This window comes from Schistosoma haematobium, chromosome ZW (assembly GCF_000699445.3).
Source record: "Schistosoma haematobium chromosome ZW, whole genome shotgun sequence".
Classification (NCBI taxonomy): domain Eukaryota; kingdom Metazoa; phylum Platyhelminthes; class Trematoda; order Strigeidida; family Schistosomatidae; genus Schistosoma; species Schistosoma haematobium.
In genome coordinates, this window is record NC_067195.1 from 20,825,016 (window position 1) to 20,850,388 (window position 25,373).

Sequence of the window (25,373 nt, forward strand, 5' to 3'; positions counted from 1 at the left end):
GTCGTCTGGCTTGACAGGTGTGAGTTCTCAGTACAATATTTATACACCCTATATTATTTGATGTGAACTATATTTAGTGAGTTTGTGCAAATAATTTATATTTTTTCCCATGTTTGCTATTATTATATTTAAAAATTGGCATATAAATGAGTAGGTTCTGGTTTGATGGCGACAATGTTGATGACTTATTTTGAGTATGTGTTTTTGAACAGTCAATACATCTTCATTTGAACCAATCTTCTGTGTTTGTAATCGGCCTCGTGGGGATTACAACGGTTCCTGGTTTCTAACCAGTAAGACGGCGGACACAACAGAGCTGACAAGAAAATAATAAATAAATAAATAAGATTGTTAAGAAAATCACAACTTCTATCACTTAATTATTAGTTTAATAGCGTTATGCACACTGTTTTTATTAAGTTACTAATCGAATAGTGGTTAGGTTTATCAAAGAAGTTAGAATTTTCTGAATTATTAGGGGTAATGTTTGTTATAAACTGGAATCATTGGAGGGTTAACTGAAAAACAGATAGTGATGACTCGATTTGTGATTCTAAATCAAGATTATTCAGCATTACCTTCTCAAGGTAACATAAGTGATCGCACACAGAACCTTCATATCTCACTGTTAAGATGATACCATTGAGCTATTGAATCGTAATTTAATGGTCTGAAGCTTAAACTTTACTTCATCTGGGATTTAACAGGATCATCGTTCAATTTAATCGATAGTTCATCTCCGAACAAATGATTTTTTCATTTCTATGAGAAGCCCCAAACTTAAATGAAATAACTTTTTAATAATTTCATATTTTCAGTGGTTCAACTAATGGTGAACATTAGAATGTTTGATATCATAACGGGATTATTTCTCGTATTACCATTCTAACAGACGTATTAATGGCCTTGCACTTTATTCCTAATTATTGTTACAATATGTCTGAAATATTGTTCGTCTGTGACAGTCGTTAAGTTTTATGTTACTGATCACTCCCAAAAAGTTATAATCTAAATATATTCGTTCATTGATCACTACTCTTAGTGTTACTTTACAAAATAAAAGTAATGAAAGGTTGTGAGCTGACAGATATTCTGTTGTATGATATTCTTATTACCAGCAAAGCTGATTTTAACAAAGAACATAATAATCCACAAAATTGATTGAAAAACATCAGGCAATAGTGAAAATTGTTAGGTATATCATATTTTTATTACATGATTTAATGATTTATTCCACAAATCATTTCATTCTTTTGAATGAACTAGTCAGTATTTATCGTATATGTGCTCGATCGAGCCAGAATTAATCAATTATATATTATCCATTACTAAAATATAATTAAAGAATAACAGATCTGAATATTTGAATTTACGAAAAGCATAATTATTTATTTCCAAGAATATATATTTGTCAACTAAGTAAAGTGAAGTGAAGATTTACTGAAAAATGTTAAATCAAATTAGGAGAAACTAATCACGTCAAAGAAATATATGATTGCCGATGAAAATTGGCAAGTACAAAACCTCATTGTAAAGCTACGTATAATATTACCTTTAAACATGCAAAACAAACAATTATAACATTAAATGAACAGTTAATTTAACAGTAAACTGTATACAGATGTCAAGTAAGATGCATTGTATAATGAAAATATTTATTAATTAGGCAATACATAAAAACAATAAATCCAGTTCCATGTGGACAATGTTAGGTAGATCAGTATACTTAATAAATCTATCAAGGATGTCAAATAGTAATGATCATATCCTTTTATACTACTGGTCAGTGAAAAATCAGTATCATATTGTGACGCCAAATTTTCATGATAATCCGTAGGAGGATAGTAAATTAGTTGTTGTCGATATTGACGACGACAATTATTACGATCACAAAGCTTACAGAAGACTGATTTTTAATCGAAGACTCTTCGCAAAGCTTGATCTTTTGATTTTTTGTTGAATATTCCTTTTTAAAAGGTCTCACGAAGCATACTAAACGACTGTTCCATTGAGCAAAATGATTATTCACAACAGCAACGATAGTCGCCAAACCCATGAAACCTAGCTGATTCAATATATAAATTCCTGAGTTTATTACACAATGAGAAAAGAGAAAGAAAAAATTAGTGAACTTTTGAATAAAAGTGATATGATTGTTCAGGAACCATGAAAAATGTCCAGTCATCCAATATGACTGTCAAATAATTTTTATACCAAAAACCAATTAAAGGTATTAATGTTGTTATAATATGAGAATCCTTAGTGATCCTCCCGGGAATCCACACAAGATGTGATGTATATGGAAAAATATAAAGTTTAATTGGCAAACAAAGTTTTTAACAAGTTACAAGTTAGAAAAGTTTAGTTGTGATTGTTTAGGCCCCTGGATTACCTCGTATGGTGAAACCAGCAGGGGAATACTGACTATGGGATAAAGAGCCTCTAACAAGATTTAGCCTGGTTTTAATTCTGATGGATATATGTGTATTTAGTAGATTTCCTTTTCTGTTGGTTAAATGAATGGTTCAAATTTCAGTACATTTTGCAAATCTCATTTAAAATTATTGTCTAATTAATTAAAAGACAACTTTTCTTCGTATATTGTGTTAGTGATGAACAGATTGGATTCCTGATAGATTTCTTTTAGAGTTGTGAGATGAGTAAGGATTTTATTTAAGTAAAATTGCTGATTTTGAAAAACATATACGTATACTCACAGGTAACTAACCTCATGAATGATTCCCGAGGTTCTAATGGGAGCTCTGGACTGATGAACTTTAACCTTGTCCGGAGTGTAACAGGTATAACCAATCTCAATGAATGACGGCTGTGAAGCACCATGAACTCATTGAAGTTGAAAATGTGTAACGGCGAATTTGAATATAGGGATTTGAAGATAACGTGCTCGCCGAGAGATCTGAAGCTCTCAGTTCAATATCTGACAGGGTCTTGGCTGAACACTTAAAGTCACATTCTTCCCACATTTGAATATAAATTGTTCTCATATATGATGTTAATGTGATTTTAAGACAGAATTGGAGTGCTCAACTGGATAGTAACTAATATTCTCCCATTTGCAACCAATTCCAGGATTATTTTTGGAACCTCGAGTTTATCGGGGTATTTAACTTAATCTGTTTCAAAATTACCCTCTATCAGTTCTTTAACCGGAATACATACTTGGATTTAGTATATTAGAGTAGCCTGAAATCAAGCCTAGATTTCTTATCATTAGAAAGGTATTCAATAATCCAGCATTAACTGAATGGATTTGATGATTATGTAATCTCTACCATTTATCAAATATAAATTGTCTAACAAAAATTAAATTCAATCACATTTTTCGATGAATTTTCAAGAACAGTTAAAACCGTATTTCACAAACTCACTTTATTTAGGTGCGTTTGGTTGTATTGCCAATAAGTCTTAGTTAAGTAGCAGAGGAAAATAATACTAAATTTCGTAATCTCTTGTTGATTAGCTAATTTCAGGCAACTTTTGAGGAGCAATCATAATTAAATATTCTATTCACTGTCGATCGGCGTGCCTTGTGTGAATTATGTACAGGTGGTTTATCAGTGCTTTTAGAGATAACTGGTTTAAGATCGAAAAGTTGGAAACAATACTGTATTTCTTTCCGTGTTAATAATTGACCTGTCCGTCGAAATCCATTTTAGGAATGTTTAATTGAAATAACAGTGGTTCTTAGACAACAGTTTTAGGAATTTAATTAGGAACAAAGCTATCATAGTTGAAAACATTATCTCTGCATATACTATTGATCCATTAGTAAAGGTTCAAGGGCTTAAACTGGAAATTTACTTACTTCAGTATCAGATGGCAACATATTTTTTCCTGTTAGTCTATATCGTTTGTACCTAAATTGCCTAGAATAAAATAATATTACTGGTAAATTATGATTGACAGTGATACTAAAGTTGAAATGTCACCTAATGTCTCTCCAGTGACAGCCAAGCTTAGACGCTCCTTTAAAAGTAACCCCATTGATTCCAACTTTTATTAAACCAAGGGTGATTCAAAATTAAAACATACTACCGAAAGAAACGTATGTCGATTATTGTTCTTATATGGATTTAACAGGTATTTTGAAGCAACTGATTTAAATAGCCAAGTTCATTTATGGTGATTCTTGGCATTCAACAACTAGATTTCTTTTTTTTATTAAATAATCCTATTTCAGATTTCAATGGATATTTTCACTGTGGAACTGAATATCGTAATCATCTAAATACTAGAATAGATAATGACTTATTGTACTTATAGACCATGCACAAAAATTGACTTTCCATTGGACTGGATCATAACATCTGTATATGGAAATTGTAAAAAATTGTTAAAAATTGTAATGTATCAAATGTTCAACGCGAAAAGTAATGAAACTAAGTAACTGATTTATATCTAGTATCTACTCACCTAAAAGTGGTATCTGGCTCACAGATCGAGGTGTGTTTGATGACACAGTAATAACATATACAGTTGCACCAAAGAATAATGATAATGCAGTAGCTAACCGATCACTTGGATAACTCAATGTAAATATTGAACATGTTAACGTTGAAATCAATGTGAATGGTGCGACAACAAATGTAACAAAGTACAAGGGTTCATGTTTCAGTTTAATAGATATTACCAAATATTGATATTTTGAGTTAGTTTGCCTCAAGTATACAGAAGAATGATAACCAATTTCCTCAATTATCCATTCACTATGATTAGCGTTGGGCATAAAACTGTTATCAATACTTAAATGATCGATTTTTAGATTGATTTCTAATTGTTTGATTGTACTATATAGTGTAGTCAAAACCAGATAACATTTTTGTCTGTCAAATGGTAATTTAGTCATATCAAGAGGGCAAGATAGTTCTAAAACTGAACCATGTAACCATGTTACGTAACCATCGGACTCAACCATCAAACGCGATGCATTATTGCCCGAAGCCAAATCAAACAGCCCGTTCTTTTTACGGTTTCCAAATGCTAAATCAGGTCTCCATAATTGTTTACTCTTAAAAATCAGTATATTTTGTAAATCGCCAAAATCTCGTGGTTTCCACTTCAGACGGTAATCCATCCACCTCTAAAGTAAAAAGAAAACCATTCGTAACGTGGTAAACAGATTAAAACCGTTTTATATAAACTGTTTAAATAAATAAACTACTCACAGAAGATATATAATCCAAACTACGTGCAGGAGATCAAACAACTTTTTCCTAATTCCATATGGTAACTAAACACATTTACCAGAAACCATAGTGACTAACTTCTGTGGACTTGTATTATGTAAGTGTATTGTGAAAATCCCGTTATCAATAAATTATCTTGGGAGATCTACTCATGAAATTTGTCATTAGCTAGCGTTAAGAAGAAATCCATTTTGAGATCAGTGTGCTATTTTTAATTCAGTAGAACACTTCCTTATGTTAATTCGTTTTGTACATTTCGTTCCTTAATTCAGTTTGTCGTTTCGGTTTTGTCAATCCAGTGTGCATTGTGCTAACCAATAATCACTTGATGTAAATTTGTCCATAAATTAATGTACATCAAGCCTAGGGAAGTCTTCTAGTTATAGATAAAAAAATAGATCTTTATCTTCTACCAGCGTTTTCTTTCCTTTTGGTCAAGTCATACCAAGTTTCACTTCCATTTACAACGAAAATTTCTATCTTTCAAGTTCAATTTGTAGCGCTTAAATTTTGTACATTATTTTAACTTGTCAGATACACATGACCAAAATTATTAGAATTAAGTCTCAGAATTCTGATACAGTAATCATCATTCAAGCTTTTAAAACATTAAAATATATGCAGTATATTTTTATGTGCTTATACATTTCAAATAATTTACAATATTGTCCAGTGTATTTAATGTTTCCTCGTTGAAGACAGTCAGTTGTAATAATATATTTGCCCATAAATATTGAAAAAAATATCAAAGACAAGTTCACGTCTTCCGTATTGGATCCTTTTTTGGTAAGACAACATACAAATTTTATCATGAAGATTGCCCTTTCGTTTCACTTATCATACATTATATTTTGAACTGATAGACTACCTTAAGCATTAAGGAACATCAAATAGAAATAATAAGAATCCTAGTTTGTAGCGAACAGAAAAATACCACGTTTGAAGGAAGCAACACAGATCTTCTGTTAAAATGTGAACGTTTAGGGCTTCTTTTTAAAACAGATGGTGCATTGTACTTTAAAATAATAATAGTGTTCTCATCAATGAATAAGGTACAGCAAAACATGGTGTATGTAACACTGTACGGCTTGCAGTTATACAAATTTAATTTCACCTACCGTAAATAGTATAGTGAACTATAATACTTCCGTGAGAGATACAGATGGAAAAAAACTACTGTTTACAAGGTGATGAAGGAGTCTATAATAGTGGATCATAAAATACTTGAATCTGTTTCAAAACTTCAGATTATAAGATTTTTTTCTCCTTGACAGCGGTAACTTTTTCTACTTGTGTTTAAAGTAAATTTCTATCTTTGTATGGAATTAGTTGAATAAAATCTACAGACTTCCTGTTCGTATTAGTGTTTTAGTCTGGTATTACATTTCAAATCTGATAAAATGAACAGTGTAAAATATTATGAACATTAACGACCCATAGAAAAACTTTATTGATAATCTGATTTTACATTTATATGTTGATTAGAGAAAGATGAAAAATAAATTTGAGTCATTTCTAATTCGAATGAATTTTAGTATTAGTGATTTTTATGTCCAACATTTTGAATATAAGTATTCATTTCTGAAGGAAAAATCTTTCTATCTACTTATCATGTCTTTTAATATACATTTATTGTAGTGGTACTGTGAGGGATCACCAGCAATTACGTTAGTCAAATTAATTTAGACGACTAGTCACACATTTCCTCAGTATTACAAAGGTTTTATGGTTATCATCACAGGTTTATTTAAATTTATCCACCATTGAGAATCTAGAAACACTGGAAAGTTGTTTGGCCCTCACACGGGGCTCGTCAGCAGCGCTAACGGGTTTTTGTTCAGTGCTTCCTGGTTTCAAAATGTAGTCTTACTAAGATAACTCCATGATGTAAACTACGGAAATTCAACAATCTACACGAGCCTACTATGATAGTAAAAACAACAATAATAATAAATAGAATAATAATATAATTACGGTATTTTAAGCCAGAGACTGAAGTTCGAAGTTAAGATTTCTAATGCCTAATTATTCTGAAAGTGAGTGGGATTGAGATTCAGCATATCTGACTTGAATTTAATCACAGTGCTGGTCGAATCAGATGTGTTTATTGCCATTGTAAGTAAATAAGTGTTGTGATTATAAATATCCTTCAAGTTTCAACTTCACTAATATTTGGAGATATACAAACCATTGAAGTTTAACTGACAGGTTTAAGAGTTATATGATCATTAAGGTCATATCATATGTTTTATTCAGAAAGTAGTTAGGGATTTACACTGTTGAGCAACTAAAAACAATGTTTAAATAACCATTTTCAAGAGTAATTCAACTGATTGCATTAATTTGGTCTAGTTGTCTTTAAATTAACTAATTTCTTTAAGTAATTTAGCTGAATTTTACAACTTCTCAAAATGTGTTTCTTTGTTCATGGATGTATACACTTCTTCTACCTCGTAAGTCAAAATAATTATAGGAAAATATTTGTCTGGAAATAAATACGAAGATATCGATAGAAATATATCATTATATTACTAACATGAAGCTATATACACTTAAAATTTATTTCCATATTAAGTACAATTATTCATTATGGTATTAATAGTCTAGCTAATGTTGTTGATTCAGTTTAAACCTATATGAATGAACAAATATGGAGGAACGAATAGAGGAGAAAAAAGGAACAAAAAATTGACAGTACCATCCATCACATTTAAAATTAGTAATTGAGGTAATTTTGTTGTGTTCAAGCATCAATCAATCCGTGATTTATAAAATATTGTGCAAAACTTACTTCAAATTAAGTAAATATTACGAAAGAAAAATGAAAATAGTGAATACACTGATATGCATCGTGCATTTGTATACAACACTTAAGATAAAGAATATATATGTATATACAAAGATTAACGTACTATTGTAAACCATCCAGATATTATAAGTGTTTCATCTGAATGCGACTGAAAGGAGTGGGAGAAAGAAAAAAATGTATAGTCGATAAGCTTTTGTCATTAGCGAAAGATAGAAATTAAAATTACTGTCATAAATAAAATTGCTATAAATGAATATCTATTATCTTTAAGGTGACTTAATTGGTTTCATATCATGAGTGAGATAGATGATAGAAGGGCAAGTAACTGTACCTTAAATGACATATGTTCTTTTGGAGTTTTTGCTTTTACTCATCGATCATAGTGAACAGATGAATTTTATTATCAAACTAGATGTAAGTGAATGAAAAATTACTGTTCATCGTTAAATAATATCATACTAGATAACTAGTTGTTAATATAATTTTTGAACTACTCTACGAATTCAAATTATTCTAACAGTCTTTACGACAAAGATATTAAGGGCTAAAAGCTTCCAACACCACATTTTTCATATGTGGGTCTTGTAATTTATTCTGTCATTCTGTATCTGCCTGTTCTATAAACTCGATTATTTTTTTTACTTGTAGTGAAAACAATGAGTGATGACAATTGAAGATAAATTAATTAATACCATGCAAACTAGGTGGCTAAATAATGGACTACCGTGGATTAAAGACGCAATTTTTTGTTAAATTAACAGTTTTAGTTCGAAATAATTATCTCAAAGGTCAGAAAGAAAAGAGGAATTGGGGTTACTACGTATATTGGATCCATGAAATGTCAGAAAGTTCCTAAAACCGAAGAAGTTGAACTCAAAAATATTAAATCAACTCACGGATGATAATAATCTCGCTACACTATATGGAATTCCTGGGTTTAACATTTTGTTAAGATTTCAGACCAACAAAATAAAACGAACTAGCTCCTTCTTACTTCTTCTTTTCTAATTAGTTGTGGTCTGTGACGACAATCATGTGAATAATAAATTAACCTCTACCAGAACTGTTAGGAATTAGTTATTACTGTTACTTCATGACTAAAATTAGTTTTTGGATTATTGTGGGAACGACTGAAATGAATTTATTTATAACTAAGCATTTCAAGTAGCGTATTTTAATGACAGTAAAGTTCGCGGACACGCTTCAAACAAAGAGGCATAAATATCCATTCTACTTACTATAAAAAAAGAAGTATCACTTGAATATTTTCATTAATTTCAGAAATGTAGTTTATTGAATGCTATTCGAAATAACAGTATTTAGGCTATGCACTCAAGATACAAAGACCAATTATCTGTAGTCCCTTAATAGTATTTAAAATTGTTTGGTTTCAAAGTCATGATGTTACACCTTAGTTAATATTGGGATAACAACAGTTTGATCAAATTTATTTACACAAAGTTTTAATTAAACTGTTCGAATGATAATTTGCAAAATAATCTTCAAATATATGTCTGACAAAAATCATGTGTATGATTTGTTGTCAAAATAAATATCTTCTAAAGTTGATTTATTCGGCCAAAAAGGAGCAAATTTTTTAAGTCACTGTTTTGAAGACTTTATGTTGAATATTTAAGCATGAGTCCGTCACCTTAATCCCACATACTTAATGACTGGTTCTTTTCAATTAGAGTGAGCAGCATACGTTTTGGCTAATCTTCCAAAAACTCACGAATCTCGGGATGGAAATAGTGAAAAATAGTGGTTTTAAACGGAATCTAGACAATTTTATTGTTGTTCGTTAATAAGATTGACTAAAAGCTTTGTAACATAAATCATACTGAATTTAGCGATTATTACTTCTGTTTGACAGATTGATATTTTAGGCCCCTGAATTATCATTGATTACATATGATAACTGGAATGAAATGTGATTCCCATTCCATTCGCGATAAAATGCAGATTTATTTTAAAAAATGCAAAATACACTTCATCATTTCAAGTCGTTGGGCTCTGAAACAGAAGCTTATCTTACTATCCCTTTTATTGGGCGGAGAACATCCCATCCCGCTCTTTGCCTGCCTGTTAATATGGAAATATTAAATTTAACAAAAATTAATAAACAAAACCATATGAGCTACTACAAACATATGCAGTAGATAGTCATAAACATAAGTAAACTTGTCATATTTCATTAAAACAAAACATTAAAATAAAACATACCAACTTTACTACTTGTATAAGATTATATGTTAGATTAACAAGAAGGGGCTTCTGACAAATATGAGGACATGCAGATGGTTGCAACCATAAATTAGGTTGATTGATTAAATGATTCGCTAGAATTTCTTCATAACTTTTACCAAAAACTGAGTCTAATCGAATTAAGTTCAATGAAAAAAAACAAGACAAAAATGGGTCACTGACATTACTTAGGATACAATGTTTTCAATGCTGTACAAACTATTGGTTCTCTACAGTAACAATAAAAAAGTCTAAAGAATTCAACATAAGATAATTTGAAACGTAATTTAAATTTTAAGCAACTAATAAAATATTGGCATCATTTGAATATCACAGATTGAAATCATAAGTCAATTGAAGCTAGACCACCATGGAAAACCTGGAAGCACTGGACGGCCGTTTCGTCCTAGTATGGGACTCCTCAGCAGTGCGCATCCACGATCCCACAACTTCGTGGATTGGTTGAAGTTAGAAATTAACACCATTGGATGTCGGCTCAGTAGTCTAGTGGTTAAGTGCTCGCGCGCGGAGCCAGCAGGTCCTGGGTTCGAACCCCGAGCGGTGCGGGATCGTGGATGCGCACTGCTGAGGAGTCCCATACTAGGACGAAACGGCCGTCCAGTGCTTCCAGGTTTTCCATGGTGGTCTAGCTTCAATTGACTCATGATTTTAATCTGTGAAATTTCTAAAATCTCCACAAACCCCTTCTGATTCATTTGAATATATCTATATTTCTGTTGTGAAAACGGACGGTGGTTTTTAGTGGGCTATTTCGTTTTTCTTCCAAATTTGAAACATACATTGAGAACTAATCGAATGCGTTGTAATTAATAGATATTCTTTTGAAATCATCAATTAATAATCCACTTTGCATTATGAGATGACGTTTGATTTTTCACTGGATATGCAAGAAAATTTCGGCATACATGTCTTCGTTGAACCAGATATGATGAAACATAACAGATAATATTATAAGGATTTAAATGGATTAAATATCTACTTCTAAATGGTATTTATGATGGATATCAGTAAAACAGTGTTTGAAGATAGAATATCAGTGACCAATAATTTCACTTTATATTTTAACTTTTTTGTTAACAATCACGTTCTGTCATGTGCTTATTTGAGAAATGTAACCTTAGTTGAGTACTGAGTTTCAGTAGAACACAATGAGCAGAGGTATAACTGAACTCGTTGTTGAATTAACTCATTTACGTCATTAGTGCAATATGCATTCAAAATATTTAAAATGTCTACAATAAACCAGGTCATGTAATAATCAAATCTAATCTAATACTTAATTCCTGCTGTCTTTTTTAAATATTTTGTATACGACATGTAGTATTCTCTTTTTATGATAAAGATATTTGGTGCTAACTACGAAAATTATACCAGACTAATATGAACTGAGGATATCCAACAACAACACTTTAACTGTCATAGTAAAGAGAGGTAGACAGGTTTTTAAAAAAAACTTTTATCGTCATTAGATAAACAGACGTTTTGGTGTACCTCATTCAAATACATGACCTGTTAATGATCTTCAGGCTTGAGGAGAGAAATATTCTTTTAAAACTTGAAGCGAAGTGAATTTTGTGTTGAGGGGATATATGGAATTCCGATCAACGGAAGAATCTTAAGAAGTAAAAATAAAAGCTTCACTTATACCATAACTGTGATTTATTTCGCCACTTGAATTGACTGGACTTCACAAATAAAAACGTCATAATTTTTTTAAAAGTTGGAGTAATTCATTCGTTGTCCGAAAGCTGGTAGAACTTACTTACCTACAAATCATAATACGACAATGTTGGTTACTTGCATAAGTCTCAGTCTACATAATGTTTCCAATCATACGAAGAACTCTATGATCATGTTTTCAACACACAATCATTAAAGTAATATGGTTTTATCATGCTCTTGTTTGAAAATTTGTTTGTCCAAGATAAAAACATGAAGTCAGGCTGTAACCTTTTCTGGACTATATATGTTCAAAGTACATCAAAACACAATTATATGGACGAAGAAGATTCTTTTCAATAATTTCTCATCAGGTTCTACCATTATGTATCCAAATTAATAATCCATAAAAATTGACTAAGTTTAAGGAAAACTACATCATCTAAAATTATAACAACTGAATCAAGAACTGTTTGTCATGTAAAGTCAAATCAAGTCGTTATCAGTATGAGGTTGTGGAGATTGTTTTTTTATTGAGATCGTGAATCGATGAATGCCAGACCAATATTGAAAACCCGGAAGCACCAGATGGCCTTTTCGTCCTAGTATAGGACTCAGCAGTGAGCACCCACAATCCCGCACGTGGGATTCGAGACCACTGAGACGGTATACAACGCTGTGAATGCCTAACTTCAACCAATCCAGTGGAGCTAATCCGTGTCAGATGGAGACCGGTGTCTACCACAGGAAAATGATGGTCACGCGATTTCATGGATTGGTCAAAGTTAGACATTAAGACCGTTGGATACCGGCTCGGTAGTCCAGAGGTTGTGTTCGCACGCGAGACCGAAGGTCCTAGGTTCGAATCCCACGTACGGGATCGTGGATGCTCACTGCTGAGATTTCCCATACTAGGACGAAGCGGCCGTCCAATGTTTCCAAGTTTTCAATGATGGTCTAAAATTCGTCGATTCATGATCCAAATAATTATGTTGAAGTGACTAATATGAAGTGCTAGCGTGAATAAGCTTGGACGTTAACTGAAGTTGTGAGACCAATAATCAGAATAAATATGTTCAACATGGGGTGAGAGAGAGAATAATGTAATTACAAACCAGGGGACATGTAATTAATAAATAAGATTTGATGGTGACTAAATTTCTCAAAAAGGTTGGTACGTGTTACAATAATAATGTGTGAATAAGATTATGACATAAAGATAAACATTAATTAAATTACGTCACCATATCATAAAATTGATTATTAGCTAATTAGGCCCGGAGTTGTCAGTAATATCCCTTAAGATTTCGAGTACACCTTATTGATGCGTGTCAGCTAACAGGAAACCAAGTTCTAAAGTTTCCTACGGACTATCTCCGACTACTCAGAATCAGAAGGTAGATATTCTATTAAGAATAAATGGCTTACTCATTTAAGTCGCTCAGTTTAGCGAATAATCAAATTCAGTGATGCCAACAAAATTAGGAATAAAAATGGAAGTTAAACGGTGAAGAAACGTCAAATGACACCATAAATTTAACATAAAAATTCAGACTTTTCAGCTAACCTCGACTGTAGGATGCTAAGTTCTTACAAATGAGTTAGGTACTTTCATCAGATGGTAATTACACTATATCTTGATGAAAATGGAAAGTGAAAACAACCGGATTCCAGTTTAGATATTGATGTTTACATGTTTCAGTACAGCTAAATATTCTCAGTTCATCTGTGGACAAAAGATAGGACAGAGTAACCAAATAAACGTTTCATGGTTTTAATGATTCTCTGATGACTGTCATTCTACCTGAGCAAATAATAAAGCTTCATGTAACCAGAGAAATAATACGAGTCGAAAGTACTTAAACTGATTGGCAAATTATTATATTTCCACCGATATTTACGAAGAATATTGAGAATCTTAATTACTAAACTTTCAGGTCATTGAAATAATCAGTCAAAAATATATACGTAAAAAAATATATAGAATTTTATAAGCACCGGTAAAAATATGAGAACTTTAATTACAGTGTCAGTAGTGAGAAACATTTAGAGTGATATCATTTGAGGATAAAACATTTGATTGAAAGATAATAATTATCTACCAATAACTGATTATATACTCACCTCTATTGATTACTGATTAGTTCTCATCTAAACAATATGCCTGATATCATACAACTTCCGATAAATTATTTTGTTAATGTGAGGTAAGGGAAAAATAGTATAACCAAATGACTATGAGAAATGAGAAATTGATCTTCTTGAAAACCTTGTTGGGTTTTCATAAACAAAACTCAGATGTCTGTCAGTACTTGTATATTAATATCAGTTTATCTTTTAAAGTAATTTTTAAAAAATCAAAATAACAGTAAACCTAATAATATAGAGAAGAGCCAGTTGGAATACAGAAAGCTATTTTCGTATTTTACATGACTTAAAAAAGTCATTCTTTTAATCACCATCTAACAAAATACAATAGAAATATCTTAGTGTAGTACTCAGTACATTTGAATTTATCATAGAAAATTCTTTTTGATTATCAAAATATGAAATGACAATGTTAAACATGTCGCATGCTCACTTCGTTTGACGTAGATTACAATTAACACGCAAATCCAGGAGTTTTTGTTTTAATTTACTTTGTTCAGAGTAAGCTCGAAAAAATCTTTTTATCGGTGGTTTACTGATTAATAAGCGAACTAGTGAAATAGGACTTGCTGATATCACTGTCTTAGAATTACATCTCATTAGTTGTTAAGCGGATTTGTTAATAAAATTTTTGTAGGCGATGATGAATATTTAGGTAGTTATAGGGCTGTGAAAAAGATCAAGATAAAAACTTTTAGCATTAATACATTCTTATTCATTTATTTAAAATTATATGACAATATTTCTTTATTGTTTAAATTGAGAAGCTGATAATAAAAATTGAAAATCAATAAAATTCCTAAAACCATTATATACTAAAGTGTTTCTCATTACTTCTTTAACGAGATACCTTTGATCTGCATAGACTCTGCTCACAATCTGAAATGCGATTTCTGTATACATATTTAATATTTCAGGCAGAAGGAATTGAAACATTTATCAATTGTACTGTTAAAACTACAAGGATAATGCGCTAAAAAGTCTTGATCTACGTCCTTTAGTAAATGATGAATGGTCAATTCGAAATATTCCGTACAACCAACTATCCTGCTGTGTCAGGTTAGAATTTGATATTTAAATTATGTAAAGTAGTGTTTAGGCAGAGTGCAATCTTCGAAGATTAATTAAGTCAATCATTCTATATTCTATAATCTTTGACTGACATTTCACTCGAAATGCTTAGTTTATCTGCTTTGATACATGTATGTATTGTCACAATTCAAGTGATAAAACATGTTCGTTAAGTTTTAATTATCAATATCAATATCAAAAGAGAGCTAATTTTGATCAGTTCGTGAATTTCTTCAAACTGGGATTATTCTACTCATATAATATGTAAAGAAATTCAAAGCAGAAAAACTAAGCATTTTAAAGAAGTTCTCTGTCAGACATTGTAGATCATGTAATGATTGACATAATTAGTCTTTAACCATTAGACTGTGCCTAAAAACTACTTTGCACAATTGAAATGTTATTTTTCAAACAGACACAGCGTGACTGTTGTTTTTCTACAGAACATTTTAGACTGTCCATAAATTATTTAATAAATGACGCAAATAAAAACCTTTTAGCGTATTACTATCATGATTTTAACGTTTCAGGGAAAAATGGTGATTATTGGGTAATTTCGTAAATTAAGGATATTCAAATGGATATCATACATAAGTTGACAAACCTCAGGATGGTTAGTCCTAATTATTCAAACTGCATTTATAGATTATAAATTAACTATAATGTTGATGTTTTCACTCACCCTGGTGAGAAACAGTTATTTTAATTTTTTAGGATCTATTCCATTGATGAGTGCCATCAAGCATGATGTATAGATGTAAGTCCTATGTTTACATTTATACTGAGTTTATTTTCTATTGAAGAAAAGAATCTCAGTTTAAATTCGTTAATATTTATGCTGAACACTTACTTAGTACTGCAAAACTATACAGAAAATAACTTCTCACATTTCCACACTAATAAGCAATCGAAGTCTAGATGTCTGTACTTGGATGTTTCGGAAGATGAAAGTTACGAACATTTGAATTTATCAAATATCACAGTGAGATTATAATTTAACAATGCAAACCTTCGAAAGAAAGTTTAAATACAAATAATTTTGATAAATGACCCAGTAATTTAAGTATTGATGTTTTTTAGGAGTTAGAGTTTGTTGTACTCAACCGACTGTTTCTAAATTAGCGGTAATCATAATTTTTAGACTTCTTTATTTGCTTTCAAACAAACTGATACAATTAAAAGAGAAACAAATAATGATAACCATTTTCACAGTTGGGCCTTCAGTTTTTTACTCTGTTCAAATACATCAGAATGTTTTTCGAATGTGGTGTTCAATATTTTTAATCTATGTATCGAAAGAACTGTCGAAATCTTTTTCCGATAATCGTTTTACGAAATTTCAATGCACTTGATCAGTATCACAAAAGCCGGTTTGTGCGTTTTCTCAGTAACCATGATCGAACAGATCTTATATTTTTTCTCTGCAGAAAAATGTAAGGATATTTTCAAATATGCTTTCGAAGGCCATCATAAACTATTCAAATAAAATCTTAATATCTTACATCATAATGCATGTCAATAATTTATGCTCTTTGAATGATAAGATCCTATTTCTGTATCAGTAAATGAAATGTATAACTCATAAGTAGTCTTCTTAAAATGCGCTCCCATTATATACAAGAATTTATCAATCGAATCATTTGGTGAGTATTGTTTTACGCTTTTTATGTATGCTTTTAATAATCTGATGACAGTCATTTAGATTAGTTTCGTGCATAATACATATTATCTGATAAACCAAAGGCGTCAGAAGGAATTATGGATGGGTGTATCTAATCGCAGATTAGTTATCACCCTCAGTATAACCTCTAAAATTTTGATATTTATTTTACTTGAACTTACTTTGAACATGTTGAGTGTGATGATTCAGTCTTAGCAATCAAACTTTATTTTTGCATAAAGAAAATATTTTGAAGGCAGTATATATATATATATATATATATATATATATATAGTATTATATTGTTATGGTTTTCGGAAGAAGCACTGAACTCATGGCTTTGGACTAATCACAGCTATCTCCCCTGAAGCCTCATAACTCGTCTACTTGAAGAACCTTTATCTTCCAGGACAGAATTTAAATGGCTTAAGTGCATTTTACTGGTTAACGTCTTTTTAGTAAGGTATTTTTTTAGAGGATGGAGTTGCTAACCCTATACCATACCTTCCTTCTTTATCCGGAGTTGGGTCTTTTCATGGTGTAGAGCAAATGAATTTGTAATGGATAGTTTTTGTCTGTTTTGAGACTACGTGAAACGTCCTAGTTTCTATTTTTACATAATATACTGGCTGTTCATACCGGAAAAGATCCAAAATAGGAGCGAATCAACGAATCGACCCCAACTAATAATCAGTCATTTTCAAAATGATATCAATCAGTCATGACAGCTGTGGGATAACAGTAGTCATTTTCTAAAGGATTTCAGACCTAACGAAATGGTTTAATTTTCATCTGTCATTTATAAGCTTTCTACTTGAAGCGTCTGAAGGTTGCCGCCGTCGAGATATTGAAGACTCAGTAGATCAATCGATATTACTGTTTCATTAGCATGTGTTTAAGAAGCCTAGATTTTAAAATAAAGATAGCTTTTACTGTGAACATTATTGGAATTTAGTTCAAATGTTTTGTCGTTTTCTCATTAACTTAGTGAAGAACTTATCTGGCACTTTGACCGACGTGTCTATCCTAAATGCGCTAACTTCTTATGTATGAATTATATTTAAAGTTGAAATTTCAGTCTACGGTTTTTTTAATGAACCAGATGGTTCTTTTTTTGTATTGTAAATATAATATTTTTTGTTTTCAATAATTTATAGTTTGTATGTAATCGAAGAAAATGATCACAAATATGATGAATTAATCATCCACTAGTTTTCACCAACTATTCAGTGGCATAAATGAAGATCATCTTAGCTGATGACTTGTTTTAACTTGTAAATAATCCAAGTAATGCGGCGAAATTGATTGATTGTTTTAATGGAATACTTTTGTGCAGAAATATTAGTAGCATTAAGGTTTGAACAGTGATGAAAATAAGCGGCGAAATTCACCATCCACTTAAATATACCCTCTACTTTCAGAGGTTTGTAGCCCTAGTAGTTGCCATTGAATATCTGAGCTACCTGTTCCTGCCATTTACATATTTCAACAAGTTATCTGTTTCCTTGTTTGTTTTAACAGGTCGTTGTGTCAAGTAATTTCATAACCTATTCAGGTGGGCTTGTGAAGATTTTACTACCTTTCGCTGTACAAGTTACAAAAATTTACAATCGGAGACATCATGATTGCTGAAAATGTGCATTGAAACGAATGAATATTATTCAGATGTCGACTTCTGAAGTGCTAATATCCAACTGGCGATCACTCAATATTTATCGTCAATATCGATCAAGAAATAAAAAAGGGAAACTCGCTGAAATATTTTGTTATAAGAATTCTATATTGCGCCAAAAAAATAATACTGAATAAAGCTAATAATAATAATAATAATACAATCTGGATGTTTGTGGAATGATCAAAAGTTTTCACATTTAGTTGCAATATGCAGTGATGATTTTGTCCAGAATGACAACTAAAGTTATGATGTATCTAAACTATCCGGTTAAGAAAACAATATTACCAAGACATTTTTACTAATATAAGGTCTCATGGATTCAAAAAACAAAATGATTAACAAAACATGATAAAGGAAAAAAAAGTAGTGACTATTTTCATTTGTTTAAAATAAAACTAGATTGAACATGAATTATTTAACTCGTACTTAAGAAATGAAAGAAAATAAATTAGGAGTCGACAATAGTATTCTAAGGTATTTTTCCTAGAATTGGAGATATTTCTAGAGTTACTTATAAGTTAACGATACAAAATTATGTTATTCTCGATGTTAATTAAACGATAAGACATGACACTAGACAATTTATACCATACTCCTCACGAATTAGCTTTACTTCTTCACATATTTACTAAGTTCCAATACATATAGGTCTCCTTGCAGTATTAACATACCTGCGTCAGCAAAACAAATGTAAACCCTTTTCTTGATCAGAACAAGAAAAACATCTTCAATTTGATATTTTTTTAAAAAATGGCCTTAAATATTTTGTTCATCATTTCAATAACAGTAATACAGGTAAAAGCAAATACAAAACATGTTATTCTAAGAAAAATTTTGCACGATTCGAAAGTAGTGTTCATCATAAACTGACGTCAATTGGAGAAACATTCAAACTTGAAGATATTTCAGGGCTTTTCATCCTAATATTGTATTCATTATTTTGGGGTAAAAACGGTAAATAACCACTTGTTTAAAGTAAGTAGATTTCACTTTCAGGATCTGTCTGAATTAGGAATATAGACTAAGGAATTCTAAATCAGTAGCTTACTAGTTCCGTATGTCTTTCAAGATATCAAGTTATTTGGTTCGACATTGATGAAGTTAATTTTCCACAATAAAAACAGATTAATTATTGACTTTGCTCAAATTTACCCGATATCCGTATATTCATCATATTCTTACAGTTTAAAACTTTATATTACCACAAACAACAAAAGACAGTAGTGGATATCAGCATATGTAAACAATAAATGAATTCAGAAGTGTATGAGACAAAAAAAGTGTAAGTAAGGATGGGCAAGTTCTGTTGACTCAACATAAAAGTAAGTTATGTAGATTTTTAAATTATTTTATGACCAATAAAAGTCGATGAGGTGCATTGTAATAGGCTTTTGTTCATCTAAGTCAAGTCTCATAGTTTTCTTGATGATTGTTTCTACAGTTTTGAGAAAAACAGTTTACATTTTAAAAGACAAATGACTCACTAACTTGAGCATCAATGAAAGATTAAATATAATGATTTCTGATTATCTACAAATTGAAAGGACTTCTGGGGTAGTATTTTACATTATCCCTAGCCTAGTAAATCAGAACGATGTGCTTCGATATATTGTAATAATATCTATTCCTACAAATTTAATAATATGACATGATTTTTGCTTCACAATATTATATTATGAATTACATCCAACGGATAAATTCTTTTCTCAGTATATCTATAGACATGTTCTTAAGGGATTTTCAGTTATTTTAATACTTACAATAATTAAGTATATTGATAAAAATTAAATATAAAATCCTCAATGCAAACTGGATGCATGCAATTATTTCCCCGTAGAAGTAAATTCAAAAAAGTATAATATGAAGGTCACATCAAGGACTGACATTGGGAAGATAGCCAAGACCTTTAGGTATTACATCGAGAGCGATATGACTGAAGTTAGAAACGTAAATTTTTGGATGTCAACTTAGTGTTTAGATAGGATAAGATCTTATACAGAGGCTTGAACGTCCTGCGTTCGAGTCCTCGTGGAGTAGTGGATGCAAAATTTCTGAAGAATCTCATGCATCTAATAAGTACTTCTTGGTTTTCACTTGACTGTCTAGCCGAGGTCATTCCTTGATGTGAAACTTCAAATTCAACAATCTTCATAATACCCTATAATAATAACATAATAACCACTTTATGAAAAGAAAAATCACAAACTCACTAAATGTAAGAAGGTTTATAGAAATGATACTTAAATCAATATACAGCCAATACATAAATTCCGAAGAATCCAAGGTTGAAAATTTATATGAATATTAATTGTACTAATTATATAAGGAATCTAACTCCACTTTCATTAGGAGAGATCCATAGATGTAATAAGAGTAATTTATATTTAATATACCTAAGAATTTAATTGGCTGTTTGTTTGACCAATCTAAATTAAAATAAAATAGCATGAAAAATAAATTTACCTATATTCATTTCAAGCTGAATAGTAAAAAAAAGAGGCGAAATAATCAAATAAATACGAAATCGCTGAGAGATAATTATTATTTACATATGTATTATCAGAAGGGGTTTTTGTGGATATTATAGTAATTTCAATAGTTGCGATCATGAGTCGGTTGAAGCTAAACCACTATGGAAAACTAGGAAGCACTGGACGGCCGTTTCGTCCTCATGTGGAGCTCCTCAACAGTGCGTGTCCACAATCCCACCTCATGAGATTCGAACCCATATGAATTGATAAATAGTATGTAAAGATCACTAGCGTCATATTCGATAAATTAGGATTATATGAAAATCTGTTTGTTTATTCGAAAGAATAAGGTGTAAATATTGTATTCATGAAACCACTGAAAGATTTACATATAAAACAACCTATTATTCAATATACTCATAAACAAATAAATAATCGTCAGTAAACCTAGTGACGGTATTGACTGAGTTTAATTTCATAAATTTACAGATATTAGGTAAAAATAAAGACTTCTTTCCTCATGAAAGTAAATATTAAGATTGTTTTCGAAACTCAAAGAATAAACATAATCATTATGATATTGAAGATTAAATTGCTGAAAGCCACAACAGTAACAAAGTTAACATGCAAAGAAGTTGACTACGTAAGTGAATTAATCATTATTAACGACTTGACTTTCCAAATGTAATTGAAATTTTATCAACTAAGCTTCAGGACTTAGCTTATAATGTTGGCTTATGTGTACGTATGGTTTAAGAACAATCAACTAGCAGAAATTTCTAGAGTGAGATCATTCAACTTGTTATAAAACAGCATATTTTGTCCTTTTGAATTAAAACACTGGGAATTTAGTCAGTTAACTCTCTCTTTACAACCTCTGTATGTTGGAAGTGGATTGTGGATCGATTGAAGTTAGATATTAACACCGTTGGTCTGTGGGTTAAGGGTTTCTGCTCGAACCCGACAGGTCTGGGCTCGAGTCCAGCATGCAGGATCTTGGGTGCGCACCGCTGAGGAGCCCGATATTAAGACAAAACGGCCGTCCAGTGCCTTCAGGTTTAAAATGGTCGTCTAGCTCAGGTCAACACGTGAATTCAACTGTGAAAATAACCATAAGCTGCATAGGTTCGTTCAGTCTCATTTCGAAATTTCCGAAGTATTTATTACGTCCATTTGGTTTTAGGTTGAGCGACTAAAACACTCCAGTAGGTACGATTCCATTCATACGAATAACAATGAATCAATCAGTCTTCAGAAAAAGTATATTTCCCTTCATAAAAAACCAGACCCAGTGAATAAATCCAACTACAATTATCCTCGAATTTATCAAATCCTAACGCCCGGCCAATAAACAGTTTAGTTCTTGATAAATAATGGCTCTCAAATCTTCATCTTTTTGATAAATTATATTCTCATTTCATTATCTCATGAATAAATAAACTGATATTTTCTCCAATCAATCCAATAAACTGAGAAACATTCATCCACTGACAATGACGGATAACTGACGCATACTCAACATGGTCCGACTCCACTAATTACGGCTTCTTACTAGAACCCCGATAGTTAAATCTTGAATTTAGCCACTAGTGAGGGGTTGGTTACTACTAGTATAGGAGGTAGGTGAAGACTGAAGTGGTCTAAAGGTTAAGAGCTCTGTAGCGCGACTAGAGGTCCTGAATCCAGTTCCCGGATGCGCACAGATGAGTCTCGTGCTAGAACGAAGCAGCCATCCAATGCTTTCAGATTTCTAACGATGATCTAACCAAGAACAGTTCGTAACTCGAACTATAAAAACTCTTCAACCCATAAATTTAAAAAACGCTCGCATCACCTGTGCAGCAACTAACGAGGGATACATCTATTTCCGGATGCATCCGAATTTTCGGCTTTCACCATATCTCGTAGATCGTCCGAAATCCACTGAAGATTGACTCACGAGGAGCAGGATGGTTCTCATCCTTGTTGAGGATGTATTGATCATGTTTTCAACCTCCACCAGAATTTAGAACAACCCGATAATTATTACTGGCCAACAGTTGTTCTTTTCCTCGATATCAGAGCCGTCTTCGAATTGCTAGGCAGTACTGTGCTCTGGTATTGTCTGCTGGATAGGTGTACCTGAGTTTATTAACATCCTGAATTTCTCACATACAAACACCTCAGACAGAATGAGAGTATATAACTATCTCTCCTCATTGTCCCATTCAAGCAGCGGGGTTAGGTAGGGTTAGACAATATCGTCGTTGCTCTTTAACTTTCCCATCGATGATATGCTGGAAACTGCTCTTATGGAAAAGGTAATAGTTGCGTGGATCTTTTTACTGGAGAAAGATCTTTCAATCTTGAGTATTCGGATTACATTTTCTTACTATGAGATGATGCTCAAGCAAAGCAATCCACACCTAAACAGTTGGCAATCCCATCCTTAACATTGCAGAATAACACACTAGTTTTATGCACAGCAATTACGGTTTTTGGTACACATGTTAAATACTCTATCTTAGCTATCTATAATAATGTCGGATTACATTTTCTTACTATGAGATGATGCTCAAGCAAAGCAATCCACACTTAATCAGTTGGCAAACAATCCATAGTTGTAGCACTCGCTTTTAATCTTTTAAGTGCAAAGTATTTTTACAAAACCTTCAGTGACCTGTAACAACACTCACTTTCGATCGTTAGTAGTCAGAATTGGTCAAAGATTTTGTGCATTTGTGTAGATGCTGATTTTTGTATGACCGATAAGATAAATTCAAATGGTTGTGGAAGGAATAGAAGAAGCTTGCGCTTAACAGGCTTCCGTGTCTAGTAGCAAGGGATCACCAAAACCTCAAGGCAGGAACACAAGGGCCACAGTCTGACAGCAAAAAGTTGGGTTTACGACGTGCCGGTAAGAGCAGTTTTGCTATAGGTTTTTGAAGCTTGGGCTTTCGGAGTTGAGTATGTTAGACAAATCTCTGTTAGATCATTGTTGTCTTAAAAGGATTACTGAAACTCAGTGATAACATCATGTTAGTAATAAGAAGGTTCGATAACTTGTTCAGACACACTGACGACAATTCACGCTGAAACAAGGTCGGTGGCTTGGACATGTACTACGAATGTCGTCCCGTTGAATGCCACATCGTGTACGATTTGTCGACACTGATACGGATTAGAAAAATTCGAAACAATCAAATGAGCTTCATATATGATAGTTTGTTTAGCCATTAACTATTAAGTTTCGTCATTATATATAACACGGAAATCAGAATCCCGAGCAACTTCCTCACTTTTAGATCCCTATTACAACTTCAAATTAAAAATATCAGTTAACAAAGTTCTTCAATCTTATATCCTTTTGTACATAAATAAGCTTTATATCATTTGTACTACACAGTGAATTGCATTAGAATCTTACTCTCGAAATTTTAACGTTGGAGACTATAAGTGATTGAGTGTTGATTTAATCAGATTATAATATCAAACTACTTGTTTAAAATCAATATACGTTTTTATCATCACCGAAAAGGTTCGTTACCGCATTTTTTCAAGATTAAAGAAAAAACATTTTTGTCACAACATCAATGTCTTTACATCCTCAAGAGTGTGTCTAAAAGCCGACCAACATGGTCTTGAAGTACTTATTTTATATTGCCCCCAAATGCCCTGTTATGGGCGAGAGTGGGATGGACTCGTCCTCCCTCTCGAAATACTCTCACACGGCAACGCATATACAGCCTCTGTCATAGAAGTCCTACTCACTGCCTTCTCGTGGCATTAGTGTTGTTTACGAAAATGAGAGGACGAAAAGCGAATGTCCGGTGCTTTAACCGGATCACAAACCAAATCAGTGGTGCACATGGGCTCCAGTATCCTGCGGGAACAAATAGCGTATGAACCAATCGTTGGTCACCGGCTACCATGGGATTGCATCTCCTCACAATGCTCCACTGCCATGTACGTTAGACCTTTAGGTCAAATGCTCGGGATGTGGCCCCCTAAGAAAACCACCTGCTTCGGTCTGGGCACCCGGGCAGTATCACAGCCCACATACAAATAAAATGAAAATGACGATATTTACTGAGAATTCTATTCACGCTTCGATTAACAGTCAAACAATTCACATTATTATTATTATTATTATTATTATTATTATTATTATTATTATTATTATTTACCACGTCACTTATTCACTCTCTTTTATTCCAGTATTGTTTCCAACTTTTCGATCTTAAACCAGTTATCTCTAAAAGCACTGATAAACCACCTGTACATAATTCACACAAGGCATGCCGATCGACAGTGAATAGAATATTTAATTATGATTGCTCCTCAAAAGTTGCCTGAAATTAGCTAATCAACAAGAGATTACGAAATTTAGTATTATTTTCCTCTGCTACTTAACTAAGACTTATTGGCA

General features: G+C 32.0%; 1 protein-coding gene across 1 annotated transcript; it reads right to left on the reverse strand.

The window, feature by feature from the left end:
• Positions 1-875: 875 nt before the first annotated feature.
• Positions 876-20,829, reverse strand: MS3_00002996 (uncharacterized protein). Its single transcript, XM_051210674.1, has 5 exons — positions 20,705-20,829; positions 10,240-10,391; positions 8,120-8,164; positions 4,435-5,101; positions 876-2,085 (listed from the first exon to the last, which is right to left on the reverse strand). The coding sequence occupies exons 1-5, from the start codon at positions 20,757-20,759 to the stop codon at positions 1,850-1,852; spliced, it is 1,155 nt and encodes a 384-aa protein (XP_051070690.1). The 5' UTR covers positions 20,760-20,829; the 3' UTR covers positions 876-1,849.
• Positions 20,830-25,373: the final 4,544 nt, after the last annotated feature.